The 18197-nt window shown below is 35.3% G+C and overlaps 1 protein-coding gene across 1 annotated transcript in view; it reads right to left on the reverse strand.

The window, feature by feature from the left end:
* The window catches only part of AUTS2 (activator of transcription and developmental regulator AUTS2), a 1077358-nt gene that overhangs the window by 579457 nt on the left and 479704 nt on the right, over positions 1-18197 (reverse strand). The window contains 1 exon segment of the mRNA XM_039849320.1: positions 13246-13281. Coding sequence (XP_039705254.1) covers positions 13246-13281 — 36 coding nt within the window.

The raw sequence follows: 18197 nt of genomic DNA on the forward strand, positions 1-18197 counted from the left end.
ACTAAATAATTAAGATATGTAAATTGCTTAGAACAGTGTCTAGCACATGGTCAACATTCTAAACATTATTCCTAGTGAAGTCTCAGTCTCAATCCATGTATGTAATGAACAATATGGCATACACACATATTACACAGAAATAAAATAGTTATAAAGATTCATGGTAATTAAAATGAATAAAATTATGGTTAATGAAACCAAAATGGATAACATAAAAAGGAAAAGTCACACCAAATAAAATATAATACAACATACACATCACATAAGGAAAAAATAGCAAGGTAGATTCTTTTATTCTGGAGCAGAATACTAAACTCTAGTATTCTTAACACTGAAAGGGTGTCCCTCAACACTTCAACAATCAGTCATTGAGGCCTAACTTCCACTGTAAGATATGAAAATAGGGAAATCCAACAGTACTAAAATCCAACTCTAAATACTCCCCCAGCTAAGGAGGACTTAGAGATCCTCTAAGTCATAAAGGGTAACGAAGACCAAACTTTGTAGAAGATTTACAATAACAGCTGACTTTGCATTGGTTTTATCCTTGCTTGGTAACATTCTGAGTTAAAGGACTTAAACGATCGTAGACTGAATTATGTTTACTGAAAAAGAGTTCAGGCAGGGAATAATAGACACCTTGCCTTTCAAATGATCCCTGAACATTTGTTAACTGGTTGAACAATAGTTACCAACACATCCACAGATGTGCCTACATTGAAAGGCTCCCTTTATTAAAAGCAACTTGACCAAACTGTCATTTGAAACATGAAGAAAAAAGAATGGCAATGACTGCACAGAGATGAATACAAAAAAAAAAAACTTCATTAATTTCATGGCCCTACCAATTTAGAATTATAATAATTTCAAAAATGAACTTATCACTTCTACATTCAAAATTTACACATGTCGCAATTCAATAATTTTATGTTTAGGATGCTACTATATATAAGACAAAGCTATTATAAATAATAGCAAGATTTTTATCTCCTTTTTCTAATACTCATGCATATTTATTATGACATGAATACTACATCAAATTGCACTTTACAGTTTGTCATTTCACCTATTTTAGATAACACTGTTTGTCCACATATATGAGTTTAAAGATGCTTGACTATGAGTACATCCACATCACAAGTAAATCTATAAGTATATTTTAATGGTTAACTTTGCCATTCTGCAGAAGAACAAAGGTATCCACAAAAGAATGTCCAGTTAATTATAAAACAATGAGTGACTAAAAAAAAGAAAACAAAAACAAAAACAAAAACACAGTATACCAAGCATGTCCACAGATTCTCTCAAAGCCTTTTCCAAATGTATGTATAGATAAACAAAACACAAGAATGTTTGATTTCCTTTGTGGCTCCAGATAAAATCACCAATGGAAATAAGTTGCCAGAACCTGTAATAGCCAGCCAGCATATACCAAATCCCCTGAAAAAGAGGCATTACAACAAGAGCAAGGAGACAAACCTAGCAGCACTGATTTTTTATTGTCAATGACTTGGACTGAAGATCAAGATGTCACGCATATAGCACTGGGTAATTTTCACCAGCATGGAGCTAAGAGGGACAATGATAACAGAAATCTAAATAAGTTAGAATAATGGGCCAGGTGTACCAAGTGTACACTTGGTGTGGCTGTGTGTATATACACATACACACACAAAAATTTATATAAACTTTGAGAATGAAAAATTAACAGTTCTAAGTATGTTAACCATCGCTATCATCAAGTAAACAGTGAAGCATAGAAGTTTAAAAACTTGATGTGATCTTTAACAATGCCAATTGCTGGGTAGTAGTCAGGGTGAGAGGGGTCATAAGCCTAATTGTCAGAAAAACTTAGCTTTCCATGTTATGTTTCAGACAAGGTGATTTAAAACTTTTTAAATAATTTTTATTGAGATATAATTGACATCAAACATTGTGTAAATTTAAGTTGCACATGTTGGTTTGATACATTCATATATTTCAATATGATTACCACTGTAGCATTAGCTAACACCTTTTTCAGGTCACATATCTATTATTTCTGTTTTGTATTAAAAACAGTTAAGATTTAGTGTCTCAGCAGCTTTGAAGTTTATAATACAGTATTGTTGACTATAATCACTAAGCTGTACATTATATCTCTAGATATTATTTATCTACTAGTTGTAAGTTTGTATCCTTAAAAATAATCTCCCAAATTCTCTATTCCTCAGGCCCTGGTAATCACCATTCGACTCTCTGTCTTTACAAGTTCAGTTTTTTTAGATCCCACATACAAGTAATATCATATAATCCAATTATAAAATGAGTAAAGAACATGAACAGATATTTTTCCAAAGAATACATCCAAATGGCCAAGAGGTATATGAAAAGGTGCTCAACATCACTAATTATGAGGGAAAGGCAAGTCAAAACCACAATAAGATATCAGCTCACACCTGTTAGGACGACTATTACCAAAAACACAAGTTACAGCTAAATTTTGAAAGAGCTGCCATTGCTCTCCTACATCTGGTTGTTGCTGTTTACATTCCTTTGTTGAACCTATTTCTTCATAAGCTCTTTAGCAGGCATATGTCAAACACTTCTGTTTCATGGTCAAGATAGGATCAGGGGCCATGGATACTGACAACTGATTTGTCTCTTTTATTCTGTCTTTTCCATGACTATATCTACCACCTTGTCTTGATTTATAAGCAAACCCGGAAAATCTAAAAAAAATGTGTTTTCCGATTTATCTAGGGATAACACAATATTTCAATAATTCAATATTTTTGAAATAATATTGTTGTCATTTCTGGTGAAGAAAATCAATTATGTATAGTTTACTTCAACTTAATAAAATGTGAATTTTATTTTTAAAAAAGGCAAGTGATAAATGTGGGCAAGGATGTGGGATAAAAGGGAACCCTTATATAGTATCAGTGGGGATGTAAATTGGTACAGCAATTGTGGAAAAAAGTATGGTGGTTCCTCAAAAACTTTAAAACTGACCTACCATATGACCCAACCATCCCACTCCTGCGTATATATCCCAAGAAAACATAATTGGTATCTCAAAGGGATATCTACATATGTATGTTCATTGCAGCATTATTCATAATAACCAAGATATGGAAACAACCTAAGTGTCTGTCAAAGGATGAGTGGATAAAGATGATGTGGTGTGTGTGCACCACACACACATACACACAATGAAATATTATTCAGCAATGAGAAAGAAGGAAATCCTGCCATTTGTGACAAAATTAATGGACCTCGAAGGCATTATGCTAAGCAAGGTATATCAGACAGAGAAAGACGAATATTGTATGACATCCCAAGGTGATTTTTGAAGTCCCTTTTTACCTAGAGGTTCCGTAACTCTAAGCCTATGAAAAGCCAAAATAATAGGTCTATTTTAATTAGCAAATTGAAAGGTGGCAATTTAGCATCATATAGATGAAAATATCTTGTAACTACATTATGCTTCTGCACAAAATGCAGCTTAAGGCTTCCATTTTGGTCATAAGCTTGGCTGTTTAATATTTGATTAGAAGAATATGTTGGATTCCCAGTTTCTTTTGCTTCTCAAAATGTTCTAGTATTAATGCTCCTTTTGTTCAGAGATCAGGCTTTCATATCACAGAGCTAGTTCTGCTACAAAGTTATTTTAGAAATGTATTTTAAGTAAATTCTAAAAGAATCAAATTTTTGTCTCTTTTGAGTTTAGGGTTGAGATGCTGACTTTCAATGATTTTCTCTGAGAAAGATACAGCCCTACCTTCCCTTGGCAAAGTCAGCCGTATTTCCCACAAAGGTAAGAAAAAGTGGGTTATTGATAGGATCCTCTTGCAAAATGGAAATGGAGAACTCTGGGTAGTAACTGGAGAAATACAGCACACTGTTGGCTTGGATGAGTACTTGGTGGGTCTCTGTAATGCTACCTACATGATTCAGATTCTCTCCAATTTCCTTCTGGGGCAGGCTAGCTATATATTTATAGAGAGAGAGAGTCATTTGTTGGTCTCAGCAGGATTTTATGAAATGTGATGGACATAGAAATATTAGGAGTACACTAGGAACCACAGCCGTTATGCCTTGCTGCATTTTTAATGGCTCCTTAAAATCAGAGGCCACTATAAACAGCAGCACATTTAGACAGGAAATACTACAATTATCTGACATCATCACTCCATTGCAAATCTGCTAGTACATTACAGTTTATAAGCCCTAATAGACAGGTCATCACCTTTGGCAGTGCTTCTAGAGGACAGCAACAATCTGCATTTATTACCAGGATGCTGTCAATAAAGACTATTAGTTTTAGTTAATTTTTTCCCTTGTTTTTGTTTTGTTTTCACCCTGTAAACCAGATACCAAAGATTTCAGAGCAGAAATTAAGTGTAGTATAAGGTAGGTCTCTTTAACATGACTGTTAGTGAAGCTAATTATTACAAGAAAATTGGAGATCATTCATTAGCCTAGTAAGCAAATTAAGGTTTGTTAACAGTGATTTATAATGCGAATCTCTGGGTAACTGTGCTGGTCTTTTCAAATATATGTGTTAAGGGACCTGACGGTTTATTAACTGTGCTATATCTTGTCACCAGGGTGCTTTTGTTAAAGCAACACTGTATTTTAAATGGATAAACATTTTACAAGAACAAAATGCATTTTAAATGTTTGTCTTCTGAAGTCAAGTTCTGGGAGACAAGTGAAGTGTCTCAAACTATCTAAGCCTCCAATAACTCCTGTTTACTGCTAACGCTGACTACAGGAAAATGTGACACTTAGAGTTAAAATAGCACTTTTCCTTTTTAACAAGCCCCAGTTGTGTTTTTTAACCTCTTTTCAAATGATACTCTTGGTGTTTCACCAAGCTATAAGTTTCTTACGCAATGAATTGGGAGGCATCTAATTTACAATTTCAGGAAAAATATTTTTTTAAAGCAGTTAAGCCAAAGAATGAGTCCTTTGATTTGAATGATGCTGATTGATAGTCCATAAAACTCCAGGCCAGTTAAATCTATCAAAGGTTGTGTGAGTAGTCAGAAAAATCCTAGGTTTGACACTGCTCATGGCTCATTTTATATAGCTTACGCCAACTAATTCAACATTTCTGCAATTTGGAAATTTCTAACAAGGATAAGACAACCTTCCTTAAAGGTAGTATCAGGAAAAAAGGGAAATAAAAATAGAAATAAAGTTACTTTCTGAATTCTATGATGTGACCTGTCCATTCCCTCTGGGACTGCCAATGCACTTTACTAAAGCTTTTACTGCATCTTCTCTATGACCAGTAGGACATACTAACTATGGGACAGAATAAGCCTACAGCCTCAATATTCCTAAATGCTAACCTTAACAGAATAATGCGATATAACACATCATTCATTATTATTAACTTCAAAGAGAGGCAGTCTTGGCCACTCAATTGAAATCTGGACTCTTTTCAATGCTGACCCTGAAAAGAATTGTTTGTTAAGTATTTAAGGAGACTGTGGTCTTGCATTTCTGTGGTGCAAATGACAACAAAGAAAGGCAGCAATGCCAATCAAAGGCACTGATCCCTAGTGGCAGACATTTTTAGGTGAAAGGAGGCTAAAATAATAGATGTTGGAATATTTGAACCATAGGCCCTTTAGCTAATTTCTGGTCCAGTAGATGGCAAATTCTTTTTTTTCTCCAAAATGATTTATTTTCTCCAAATCTGAGGGGCCAGGGATGGGGAATCAAGAGCATAAGGAGACAGGGCCAAAGGCTATTTCTCCACAACCATCAAAAGCATGTAGGTTTTCATCCTACCTCCTTAATTAGAGTCTATAACAACTAACAAGAAAGATTCTTGTAGGTAGCAAATATTTAAAAATACTTAGCCTACTCTCTCACATAAATGTTGAGAAAATGAAGGAGTTAAGAGAATGGTGGCAACTGAAGACACTAACTGGTGCTTTCCCATCTGATTATCCTATTCACCAAATTTAATTCCTGTACTAAAGGATAAAGTTAAAGCTGAAAATGGTGTAGAAGCAGAAGACAATTTCCACAGGATGAGCTAGAAGTGCCATCTCATTGTAGAGATTCTACAAATGATTAAATATCTGCTCACCAGAATTTAACTTATAATGTTCACTTTAGTCAGTGTGTGTTGCTCATGGCTCATTGATCTGATTACCCAAATTATAGTGTTAACAAACAATCAAAACCATTTTTTAAAAGGATAAGAACAGAAGATGGAAAATACAATTACATTTTTTAGTTCAAGGTCTTGAAATCAGAGTTCATCTGGGACTAGGGAGAGGAGTCTGCATCAAGTAGACACTTGGTTAGGTATAAATCAACCCTCTAGTGTAACTAAGAATAATTCTGCGGTTCCTAGTATGAACAAAACATCTCCTTGAGTGTAGACTCTGTTTTTGCTACTTTATAGGAGGCAAATACAGTTTAAGGCAGTATTAAAAGTTACAGTTAAAAAATGTGGCAACTTTTTGCCATTAGAAAGAGCAACTAATTTCATTTGCCCAAATGTTTCTTTGTAGTACACTGATAGCTTCAAAAGCAGTTAGGTAGCAAGGTAGTAGATTTTAAGTTGAGTGATGGGTTTCAAGGTTTTTGTTTTATTATAATAAAATGACATATTCATAACAACTCTTTTTATATATTAAATATTACATAATAAGAAATTTTCATGACATTTTTGAGACAGGTTATCTCTGAGGCCAAAATTTCAATGTACTGCAGTGACTCACTGGGTACTGGTTAGAGGTCACTCAGGGAAATTACATGTCTGACCACATCTCAAAGATATTTTGTGACAGGCAAAGGCTGAATTTTAAGGACACATTTAAGTTCTTGCAAGGTATTTCTTTTTATATGCTTTAACAATAAATTTAAATTTAGGTGGAAATGTTTTGTTCTTCCTGTTATTTTGGCTACTTCTTTAAACCATCATTGAAGATATATACAAACTTAAATATGCCTACTTTAACTTCCAAATTCATTATCTTCCCAAAATTTTATTTATTCTTCTTGGGATTCCTATTCCAAGGAAAAGAAGCACCCTATTCATCAATCCTTGGTTTGGCATCCTTCTCATTTTTAACAAGCTACTAAGTCGGGTTTGGGTCTTCCTATAAATCATCTCCGTCCTACTCACTCAACTTCCTCCCTGGCTTTGTTCCACTTTCCCTGTAATTAACCAACCTAAGTCTGGCTTTTTTCCAGAAACATGATAACGTCTAACCATTTCCACACTATGATGCTATTTCTCTGTGCTATTTTCTATGTTGCTCTCTCTGCCTCAAATTGTTCCACCTTTTCTTTATCTGCTGAAAATCTAAACATCCAGTAAGTTCTGTACAATCTAAGTCTCCTAAGTTAATTAACTCCAACAGATACTCCCATGTGCTCCACTTAAACTTCTCATAGCTTGTATCAAATTCAACAATGTACCCTGGACTTGAGAGGGCCAAGCTTATACCTCATTTATCTTAAGAACTAAGATATCTTAGTTTTATCTTAACAACATTTTTGTTGTTGTTGTTGTTAAAGAATTGCTTTATTGATACTAATGTAGTCTTGAGAATTAAAATGATTGAACCCTCCATCTGGTGAGCTGTTATCCAACTCAGTTTACACTAATGAATCCAAATAAAAACGAGATCCCTGATAGGATTCCAAATGGAATTCAGATTTGAAACAATATTTCCATTATGATGGAAACTTGTCAGTAAATAATGGCCAAAATTCATTTATAGTTAATTAAGTATTCATTCAGAGTTAATTTATTATCCCATTATTAATCTTAAACATAAGTACTCAGCATATTATGAATTAATCTTCTCTAATCATCACCAATAAGTACCAGTAGGTGGAGAGGAAGAAGACTTTCTTCTGCTTTGGACGGGGTTGCAGTCAAGGCCAGGTTGATGTGTCTGAATTTCTAAAGTTAAAACCCATAGATTGTTTATTTGAGCTTTTTCCTGTTTCTTGAGGTAGATATAGAAGCAACTTAAATGTCCATCAACAGGCAACTGGATAAAGAAGTTATGGTTCATATATACAAGAGAATATTATTCAGCCATTAAAAAAAATGAAATCCTACCATTTGCAACAACATGGATGGACCTAGAGGTTATTAGGCTGAGTGAAATAAGTCAGACAGAGAAAGATAAATATCATATGATTTCACTTATATGAGGAATCTAAGGAACAAAAAGAACAAACTAATTGAAAACAGACTCACAAATATAGAGGACAATCTGGTGACAGCCAGAGGGGACGGGTGTTGGGGGACTGGAAGGGGTGAAGGGTTAAAGAAGTACAAATTAGTAGTTGATAGATGGTCATAGGGATAGGCAGCACAGCATAGAGAATGCAGTCAGCATTAATGTAATGGCTAGGTGTAGAGCCAGAGGAAAGAAAGAGCAACTAGGGGATTGTTTTATAAACTATATAAATGTCTAATCAATGTAATGTACACTTGAAACTTAAAAAAAAAAAAACCTATAGCGATATTTAAATACAATGTGTCAAAAATATTTAAAAACCTCATAAAAGAAGGAAAAGATGTGGGTTTAGGGAAGACTAAATTCCTTGAAAGAGGGGCCATGGCTAATCCATCACCTAGAACAGTACCTGACAGAGAAGGTACTTAACAGTCATTGAAATACAAAAAATTCAGAAATGTCGGTTTAAAGAAAAGCCTAGTCTATCAAATAAATAACTATGTTAAAAAAAATGTCCGATCTTCTTAAAGAAACTCATTTCACTTTCACCTAACAATAAAATTCACTCTGAGATTTAAAAAGAAGCAACTACGGTTATGTAAAATATCACAAATCAGTTTTGAGAGTTATACAAATTACAGCAAAGAAAAACTGGAGCTATTCTAAAGGTCTATCGTCAAACTTAGATCAGGAAAAAGAATTTAAGCCCTTTATGACCTTATAACTCTGATGGAAAGTCACATGTCACTATATGACATCTATTGCCTGTTACCAGCACCATCAATACAACTTCTTAAGTAATTCAACTGCATAGGAAAACAGTAATTATACAAATCCCATTTTAAGATGTGTACCACTACACAATTCCCCTTTATTATATACTGTGGTAGTTTTAATCACTAGGCAGAAGTAGGTTGGTTTCCTTGACAATCTTAAAGTATGTACATTACTAGATGTGATCCATCTGAAGAGGATGAAAATTTTTAGTCGAGAACCATTAAGAAAAATCTCTGGATCAATAGAGTTTACAAAAGCAGGATCCAAGCTATTTGAGACTCTGGGCCTAAGACACTTATACTCAAACTCCAGAGAAGAAAGCAGAACATGTCACCTGAATAAAGGAAGGCTTCTCCTTTACATCAGGGATCAAGTCACTCACTGACAAGTCACTCACCCATACACCAACAGTAGATACCAGCTACTGGCATATGGAGTCAAGAGCTTGTAAAGAAATCCAGACCTTTCCTGTGATGACAAACAGACCACTGGCAACCATGAGATGTTTTCACTGGTCTTTTCATTCTACTGCTTTCAGTTACTTCAGTGAGGCATCCACTTTTTTTGTTGTCAAGGAACAGCAAAAATGTGACACAACCTCATAAAATTTGGATAGGTGGAACAGGTATATCTTAACCTCCCACTCCAACCCTAAAAGCTATTAGCCATTTTTAAATGCTTCAAGTCTGAGGAATTAAATAAACAAATAACTTTAATAGACAAATTAAACAACCTTCTATAAGGTTCATTATAGAATACAGCCTATAGAATAGTTCATTACAACATCATAATCACAGAGGATCCTAGAGGATGAATTCCATATTTGTTTTATATTTACATAGAGTAAATTGGTATAGATTGACCAAACGCAAAGTCCTAGGCTCCTGAGAAAGCTACAAGAAGACTGTAATGAGAATATAATATTCCTATCCTATAGCGACATATTACAAAACTTAGTTTTATATCATTACTTTCTCGTGGGTATTCTCTATTACCATAACATTGCAAGACATTTAATGAGACAAAGTTGTTTTTTTTCCCCCATCACACAGTATAGTGAGAATAACAGAAGACAACATTTATTACTTGCTATTATTGTTCTATGTACATTAAATATCTTACCTCATTTAATATTCACAACTCTATTAGGTAGGTACAATGAAAGAGATTCAGATATTAAAGACCTTGCTCCAGTTCACACCACTTATCTTAAAATCAGTCTGCCTCTAAGCTGATTATTCTCTTCATGTAATAAAACTTCAAATACATGTATAAGAAGAGAATATAGCCATAAACATTTAAATTGAAAAGAAAATGAGTTACCACAACATTATCATTTTTTAAGAAAGTAAAACCCTACATACTCCAACACACTTTGGTACTCTTGCCAAAAAAAAAGGCAAATAGATTCCAACTAGTCTATACTTATATTTATATTTAGAATATGAGTTCAGCATGAGTACGTAATGAATATATATATGTGTGTATCTCTGTGTGTATAACACCTACATTATTCAAAAGCTCCCCAAAATGTGAAAAGTTTGTTCCAATCATTCTCTATTTTGTCTACTTTAAGAATTCTCTGCAATATGCTTATGTAAATACTGATTTTAGCTGCTGTTCTCATTTCTCAAGTCTTCAGCTTATAAAGGGATTGGAAAAGTGACAGACCTAAGCAGACATCTTTGGAACACAAAACCAAGGAGATATAAACAAATTCAACTAAATCGAAAACAAAGGTTTCTTCTTCAAACCCTTTAACTTACCACTACTGATAAACCAAGAATACTGGCTGTGGATGAGATTTAATGTGTGTGTGTGTGTGTGTGTGTGTGTGTGTGTGTGTGCGTGCGCGCGCGTGCACACATACACACGTATGTGCATATACTTGAGCGGGTGTCTATTTTATTAGCACATACAATAATCAGCATTTTACCTGAGTTCACCAAAGGTTCTACAGGAGCTTAAAAGTCTAAATGAAAAGAGACTCTGAAGTTAGAGTCATGTTGGGTCATGGGAGAGTATTTAAGAAAACAGTTCCATGTTGTTAAACCCAATAGGTGAGTGCCTTCAGTTTTCTTATAGCAGAATTCACATTACAGTTCAATTGCATTAATAGCTCATTGACTCTGCAGGTGATTTGCCTCAGTCCACACTTCAAAGAGATACTGAAAAGGATTAAGGATAGAGTAATAGTATCACCATTCTACTTACCTGATGCTAAACCTATATTATAGACATGGGCAAAGACTATTATGACATCACAGATCATAAAGCACAGTGCAAATAAAATGTTGCCACGAAACTACCGTTAAGTTATGAATATACATACTATTTCCACTTACAAGTATGAAGCTCACCAATGTTGAAGTTAGTACTTAAAATTATTACATATGATAGTATTAGAATGAAAACTGAATCAGAAGACTTTTTGATGAGGTCTTCGCAATAATATTAATGGTTTTTGCACACTGATAACATAATAATCCCATTATTGGAAACACATTCTAAGTAGAGTATTTTTGACATGGTTGAGAGCTGAACATACATCTGGTATGTATCTTCTCCATGTAAGTTAATAATACTACAAATGTTTTTATATAAGCAAAGTAATAATATGAACAATCTTACAAAATAAGGAAAAACTTTCATACTCATCCAATGGTATTGCGTGAGAATTATTTTAGATTCATGATTGCAGACTCTTTACTCATAATAATATATTGTTAGAGAATAAAAATAAACTTTCCTAGAACTGGAGAGAAAAGAAGTGACAAAAAGCATGATAAAATTCTGGATGTTTCTAGACATGACTTTCTTTTTTCAGGGTGATCATACTGATATTAAAAAATAATAGAATGTTTAGTCTAGAAGTGATCAAGGGCTAGATTAGCGGCTTTGGCCTTGTTCTGCTGAAGAAAGCACAGAGAGAGAATTTAGCTTTTGGAAAAAGAAGAGATATTGGCAGTCTCCAGATTTTACTTGGAGCATCTCAACCCACATCCAGCCTGGTGTGAAAAGAGGGCAGATGGGATTATTTCTATTATTTCGACTGCTGAAGCAACTTGCTTGTTTCTGCAAGCATGCATATTCAGCCACAATAAGAAGCAAGGGTAAGTGTGCTGATTGTATTAAGCAGGTACCAAAAAAATCTTTATCCTTTTTCTCCCATCATAGAGTAAGATAAAAATCAACATTTAGAAAATGCCACTTGTGCAAAGCTTGAAAAAGACTTTTTATTCAATGAAATGATGCTAGTTTTCATATATTTAATATAAGTGTATGGAGAGAAAAGTGAAGGCAAAGAAAATTGGAGTAATTAGCATTTTAGAGAAAAGATATTTAAAGGCAACTAAACTGAATTACTAATTATTTTCTACTTTATTTTTTCATGATTTCATTATTTTCTCAGAAAATGCTGAGCAGGCATTAGAGTATCACTGTTCATCATTCAGAACACAAATCACATTCCTTTAAATACACAACAAACCTCTACACTGGTATGTTATTCCATTGTGTAAATAATACCTATTTGTAATTCTTTTCTATTTCTATCTTTAAAAAGATGATTGAATCCAAAAATGGTAATTTTGCTATAAGTAATAGAAATGAAGTGACTATTTCTCTATAAGAAATACTATGATAATCTCTAAGGTTTGTCACTATCCCCACCCCTCCCAAAGGACAGAGAAATGTCTAGAAATAAAATAATACAACTATATTTGCTAAAACAAGGAATTTAATAATTGCTGAAATGAAATCTAAATGCCACCTACTCAGACTGTGAAGGAAAACATCCATTAAAACAGCACTTCTCATCAAAATTAAAAATAGAAAACGATTCATTGCATATGTTGGGAAGTTCTTCAAGAGATTTAAAAGTGAATAAATGCCTCAATACATAATGTGAATTCCACCCACCAAATGACACTTCTCACTAAAAAACAATTATGCAGAAAAAGTGGCATGAGCCAATCAGGTTTCCCTATATCCCTTTATGCTGCCAGGTAAGGGGCAAATGTCCTTTCTGCTCAGAACCAGAAAGATATCTCAGACTGACTGATGATCCCCAGGGCCTGGCAAGTTAATTTTTTTTTTTTTAAATAAAACAATTCTTAATAAAAGGATGGATATCGGCCTGCTCTTTAGGGCTGAGAGGTTATTTCTTAGATTTTTTTTCATATCCTAATGAGCATACATTATGGAAGTAAATCAATGCCAAGGCAAGGCACACATGTGGAAGTTGAGATAAACTTACGAAGTAGCCTGTTCCCAAGCTGGAAGGAGCTGAACTCTGCAATAAAGCATAAAGACAAAGTGGAAAATCAGCAATGGTTTTTAACACGTTCCAATCCACACAGCTCATTACCAGCCCTTTGCAGGCTTTTCATCACTACATCACATCACCAGTGTATGCTGCCCCTTGTCATCTGCTCCTGATACACCGTATTGCTTAATTTTCCCCTTTACATCTCTCAACAACTCAGAGATGCTAACGTGCTATTTACTGAATTCCAAGCTTCTGTGGTGGACGTAATTGCCAATTTATTTGACAGGCAGCTGGGTAATGAATTAATGATGGCATTTCGCCCTGCACTGAGACTAAACAGACACACATCAGCCTGCCTCCCTGACTTGCTGACATTCAATGCCCTGGTCTCAAGCTACTCAGTTTTGTGGCCGCAAAGGGGCAGGCAAGAGGAAAAAGCCCAGACTGACTTGAAATAAAAAGCCCAGTGGGTTTGGATGACTTTTCCAGTGTATGACCTACTTGCCAGTTTATTCCCTAAAGGCACCAGTTAGTACACACAGAGCGCTTTTCAAAAATGAGACATTTTGTAAACATAATTAGTAGACTAAAATGCAAAGAATGTGTGGGTGAAGGGAAGCAGTGAAAAGCACCATTTTTCTCAAGGTTTTAGTCCCAAGAATTATCAATCTAGGCTTCCACAGCTCTGACACATAGAGATTTAAAAAGAGTAATTCTGAACAGTATGCAGGGTATCCTTTCTTTGGAGAAGGAGGCAAAAAAAAGGACTTGGTTTGTTTTAAACTTGCCTGTGATTCTTTCTTGTTTGTATGTTTGCTTCTTTTTTTCCTAAAACATCTCATTACAATTTCCTTAATTTTTAGTGTCCTCTTTGTGAACAATAGAGATCCCAAATAAGCTTGAAACAAATGGAATGCTAATGCTGACCCGGTCTTTAGGTCTCGGCTGAGTGTCCTCGCACAAGCCAGGCCTCCTCCCTGACTAGCTTGGGTCAGGTGTTACGCCTTCCCTGGCATGGCCTGACTTCCACTCTGATGCAATAGTTACTCAGTTCACCTCTAGCTCTTCCACCTAAATTTCCTGTCCCTTCTCTGTCTACAGGTGGCAAGAATCATCGGGTTTACTCATCATTGCTTCCCCAGAGCTTAGCGCAATGCCTGGCATTCAGGATGCATTTAATAAGTATTTGTTGAATTAATGTATATATAAATGAATAAATGGATGTACTAGAGGGAAAAGCCTTGGGCAAATTTAATATCTCCAAAAATACAATAAATGTGATTCTTCTTGATTTTAAACTGTTTCTGAGAAGGAAATACAGTGCTGAAAGTAGAAACAGCATTCACATCAAGTAAGGGTAATATGCTCCAGGGCATTCCTAAATGCAGTTCTCAAAGCAAAACTTTCTTCGCCTCAGTGTTTCGACAAGCTCAGGGGAATAAAGGACTGTAGATGTGTGATCTTGCACACTGGACTTGGTTTTAAAAAAATCCTGCTGCATTCTTGATCTCATAAATGGTACGCAGGGAGAGCCACAGTAGTCATGGAGACAGCTTCTCACAGCAGTGATTAGCCATGTGACAGCATCACCTGTTTGCAGCACCCACAGCCCTCCCTGGAGCAGAGGAAAGCAATAACCATATTAGGTCTCCACCAGCCTGGAGTCATGCCCCTGGGAGGTAAAAGCATTTTAGGATGAATTACTCAGAGAAAACATGGAATTTGTTTATTTCAGGATTTTTTTTTTCCTTCTTACAAATGTATTTTATCTCAGAAGAAGTAACCCTCCAAACCCACCTCCCCACCCCCACATACATATCATCTTATTGTATACCAAAGAAAATTACATCCTTCAGGTCTCGGAAAGCTCTGTTATACTCATTTTGCATATATATTGTATATTACTCAGGGAGCTGGGTGGAGAAGAGGGCTTTGTTGTGCATATTTGTTCTGGCTATTGTTTATGCAGGTCTGACTGAATGAGAGAACAGTGGGTATCATTTCAATTTCTGATGTCAACATCAAATTACTTATTTAATTTCATGCCTGGTGAAGCATTGTATAGCTACACGCAGAATCATTTCACTTCATTTGTTATGCTGTGTTTTTGCGGCGATTGGCTTGCCTTCCAACTGACAGCTTTAATTACGACATGAATTTGATTGCACTGCCGAGGAATTAACATAATGCAACAAAGCATTTAAGGACCCTGCCTTATAACACCCCACACACAGGCACACGCAAACATAGACACATGAAGAAACAGAGACACTAGTTCCTCACGTACATTAAAGGTCCACTGGAGTTTCAGCATTTACTAGAAAGCATACAGAACCTTAAAGTCCATGGTACTCACTTATTCATTTATTTATTTTTAAATAGGAAAAGATTTGTGACATAAAGTTGTGATTTCTGGACCTGGAAGAAAACTTTGTAGGAAAAGTCTTCTAATCTACTTTGCCAAATGCCCATGGCATTGACGTTTCCTCCTCTCTTACTCCCTTTTCCACCATATTTTTCTTGGCCAATTACCAGCACCTTTCAATCATAGCAGCAGAACTTGAACAGAAATGACATCTCTGAAATAAAGAGATTTCCCTTTGTCCAGGTCCACATTTCCAAGAATCTGACTACAGCCTTGTATTCAGTAGGACACCACTCCCGGTCACTAACAGGATTTCTACCATCAGATACATGTAACAAATCTGAGATCAGCAACAGGGCAAGTGTTGGTTTCACTGATAGCTCATGACATGCATCACATCCCTGAGGCCTTGCTATCCAAAAGGCTCAGAAGAGCCTTGGTCATGTATGCCTAATCTAAGTCTGTATCTAAATACAGCTGCAAATATTTGATAGCAGTAACATTTTTCCAAGTCAGAAATTCCATGAATACCCCAAATCACCATGGGCAATGACGGATTATACTACAAAAATGGAATAAGTGTTTAGAAACAGCTTTTCATTGTTTCAAATATGTTACGTTATTCATTTACAGACATGCAATCCCTAAATGCATGTCTGTAAATGAATAACGTAACATATGCTTTCTCATGTTATAGAAAAAGAGACAGACACCAGAGGTAAAGGTCTAGGAAAACAGACAGTTGGTGATGACCTGACCACTGAACCACTTGATGAAATAAAGTTGACTTCAACTTTCTGTATTTCCCCAGTCAATTTCTACTAAGAGGTGGGGTCTTCCATTTTTCTTGCTTGAAGGGAGAAGGCAAACTCTATCCAAACTGTATAGCAAAAGTGGCCACAGAATTCAGAAAAGGCTAGGAGTCAAACTGAGGCTTGAAAAGGAAACATTTTTAAAAGATGTGTTTTAAAAATGTGACAAATAAAGGCATAAAAAGTACCTGAAGTAATATCATATACCCATTTTTAGGCAAATGCTTGTACTGAATAATGAAAAAGCCTTCATTCTTATTTCTTCAAGTAGCAGAGCTGCCAAATTCGTTCATATTTTCAATATACTAGGTAGAAATGAGAGGTATAGAGAGACTGAGAAAATAAGAATAGGAGAAAGAGTTTAACAGTTTGCATGAGAAGACAAAGATATGAAAAAGTACTACCCAGCTGGCTATATGATATGCAATTTCTGGGCTCATTATAAGCCATCTCCTGTTTAACATGTCTCTTCATTCTGCTGTGTTTTTTTGCAGATTTGACCACTGCTCTAGCAATCTCTGCAAATTACCCACCTCGATCTCATTATGTTGCAAAGGAGAGCTTTCTTACAAACACACTCTGCCTGCTTCTCCAAGCTACTATGGGCTGCAGGAATAGTAATAGGATATGCAGTTGAAAGACATTTTCCAGGAGAGAGAATGTTGCTGCTGACATTCAAGTCTGCAAGTGGATATTCATTAAACCCTCATTCTACTCTTTCTCACTGCCCCCCACCTGACTTTCTTTCCATCTCTGTCACTAAGCTATCATTGAAGCTACTCATTAAACTAGTGAAGTTAACATTTCTGTGTTAACAGCTTACCTACAACAAGGGATTTCAAAATTGATTATCCATCTAAAATAGATGTGCTCCATTCATTAGAGATCTACCCAGAGAGGCCATGGCTACTATTACAGCTCCCCGAGTATGAAACGGATGTGTGCACCCTCCCAAGATGAGATATATGCTCTGACCCTAGGGCTAATTTAAATAGGATATTTAAAATTGTTCCAAATCGCCAATCGTGTCTGACATCCCTGTCTACCCACTTCCATGTTAATGCTTTTCTCTCTTTGGGAGTAAAAAGCAGAAGGATCATGGCCAAGTACATTTGTTGCAAAGGTCATAAAACAAGCTCATTTATGGATTTTCTGTAGTGTTTTAGAAAACAATAAAAGAAATAAAATCTTAATCTAAGGAATGTGCATTGGAGATAAGATTACTAACAGCTGATAAAGATGCAAAATAATATATCTAAATGAGGAAATGAGCTACTAGGAAAATTCAAGTAAAAATGGGGGCAGGGCAATAACTTGAAAAAAGTATCAGGTATGATAAATATGGTCACTTCCAACTTCACTTTTTCAACCCTCTGTTATAACCTACTTCAAGCTGTCATAAGCTCTCATCTACATTCAACAGGCTTTTGGCTTCTTTTGATTTCATTCTTGCTCTCATCTTTATCTGCAGTTTTTCATAGAAAAGGCAAAGCAAACATTTTAAAGTAAAAATTATAACAACATTCCTTTTAACATCTTTCAGAGAGAGGCTTTTAAAATAATAACTTATAACAGCATCTCTCTAAAATTCATGTTCAACCATAACCTCAGAATTTGGTTGTGAAGTTTAATTTTATACATCAACTTTATTTGGTCAAACGTTATTTGGGGTGTTTCTGTGAGGATGTTCTGGACGAGTTAACAGTTAAATACACACACTGAATAAAGTGTACTGCCCCTTCCCTAATGTGGGTGGGCCTCAT

The sequence above is a fragment of the Pteropus medius genome, unplaced genomic scaffold (genome assembly GCF_902729225.1).
Source record: "Pteropus medius unplaced genomic scaffold, Ma_sr-lr_union100, whole genome shotgun sequence".
Classification (NCBI taxonomy): Eukaryota; Metazoa; Chordata; class Mammalia; order Chiroptera; family Pteropodidae; genus Pteropus; species Pteropus medius.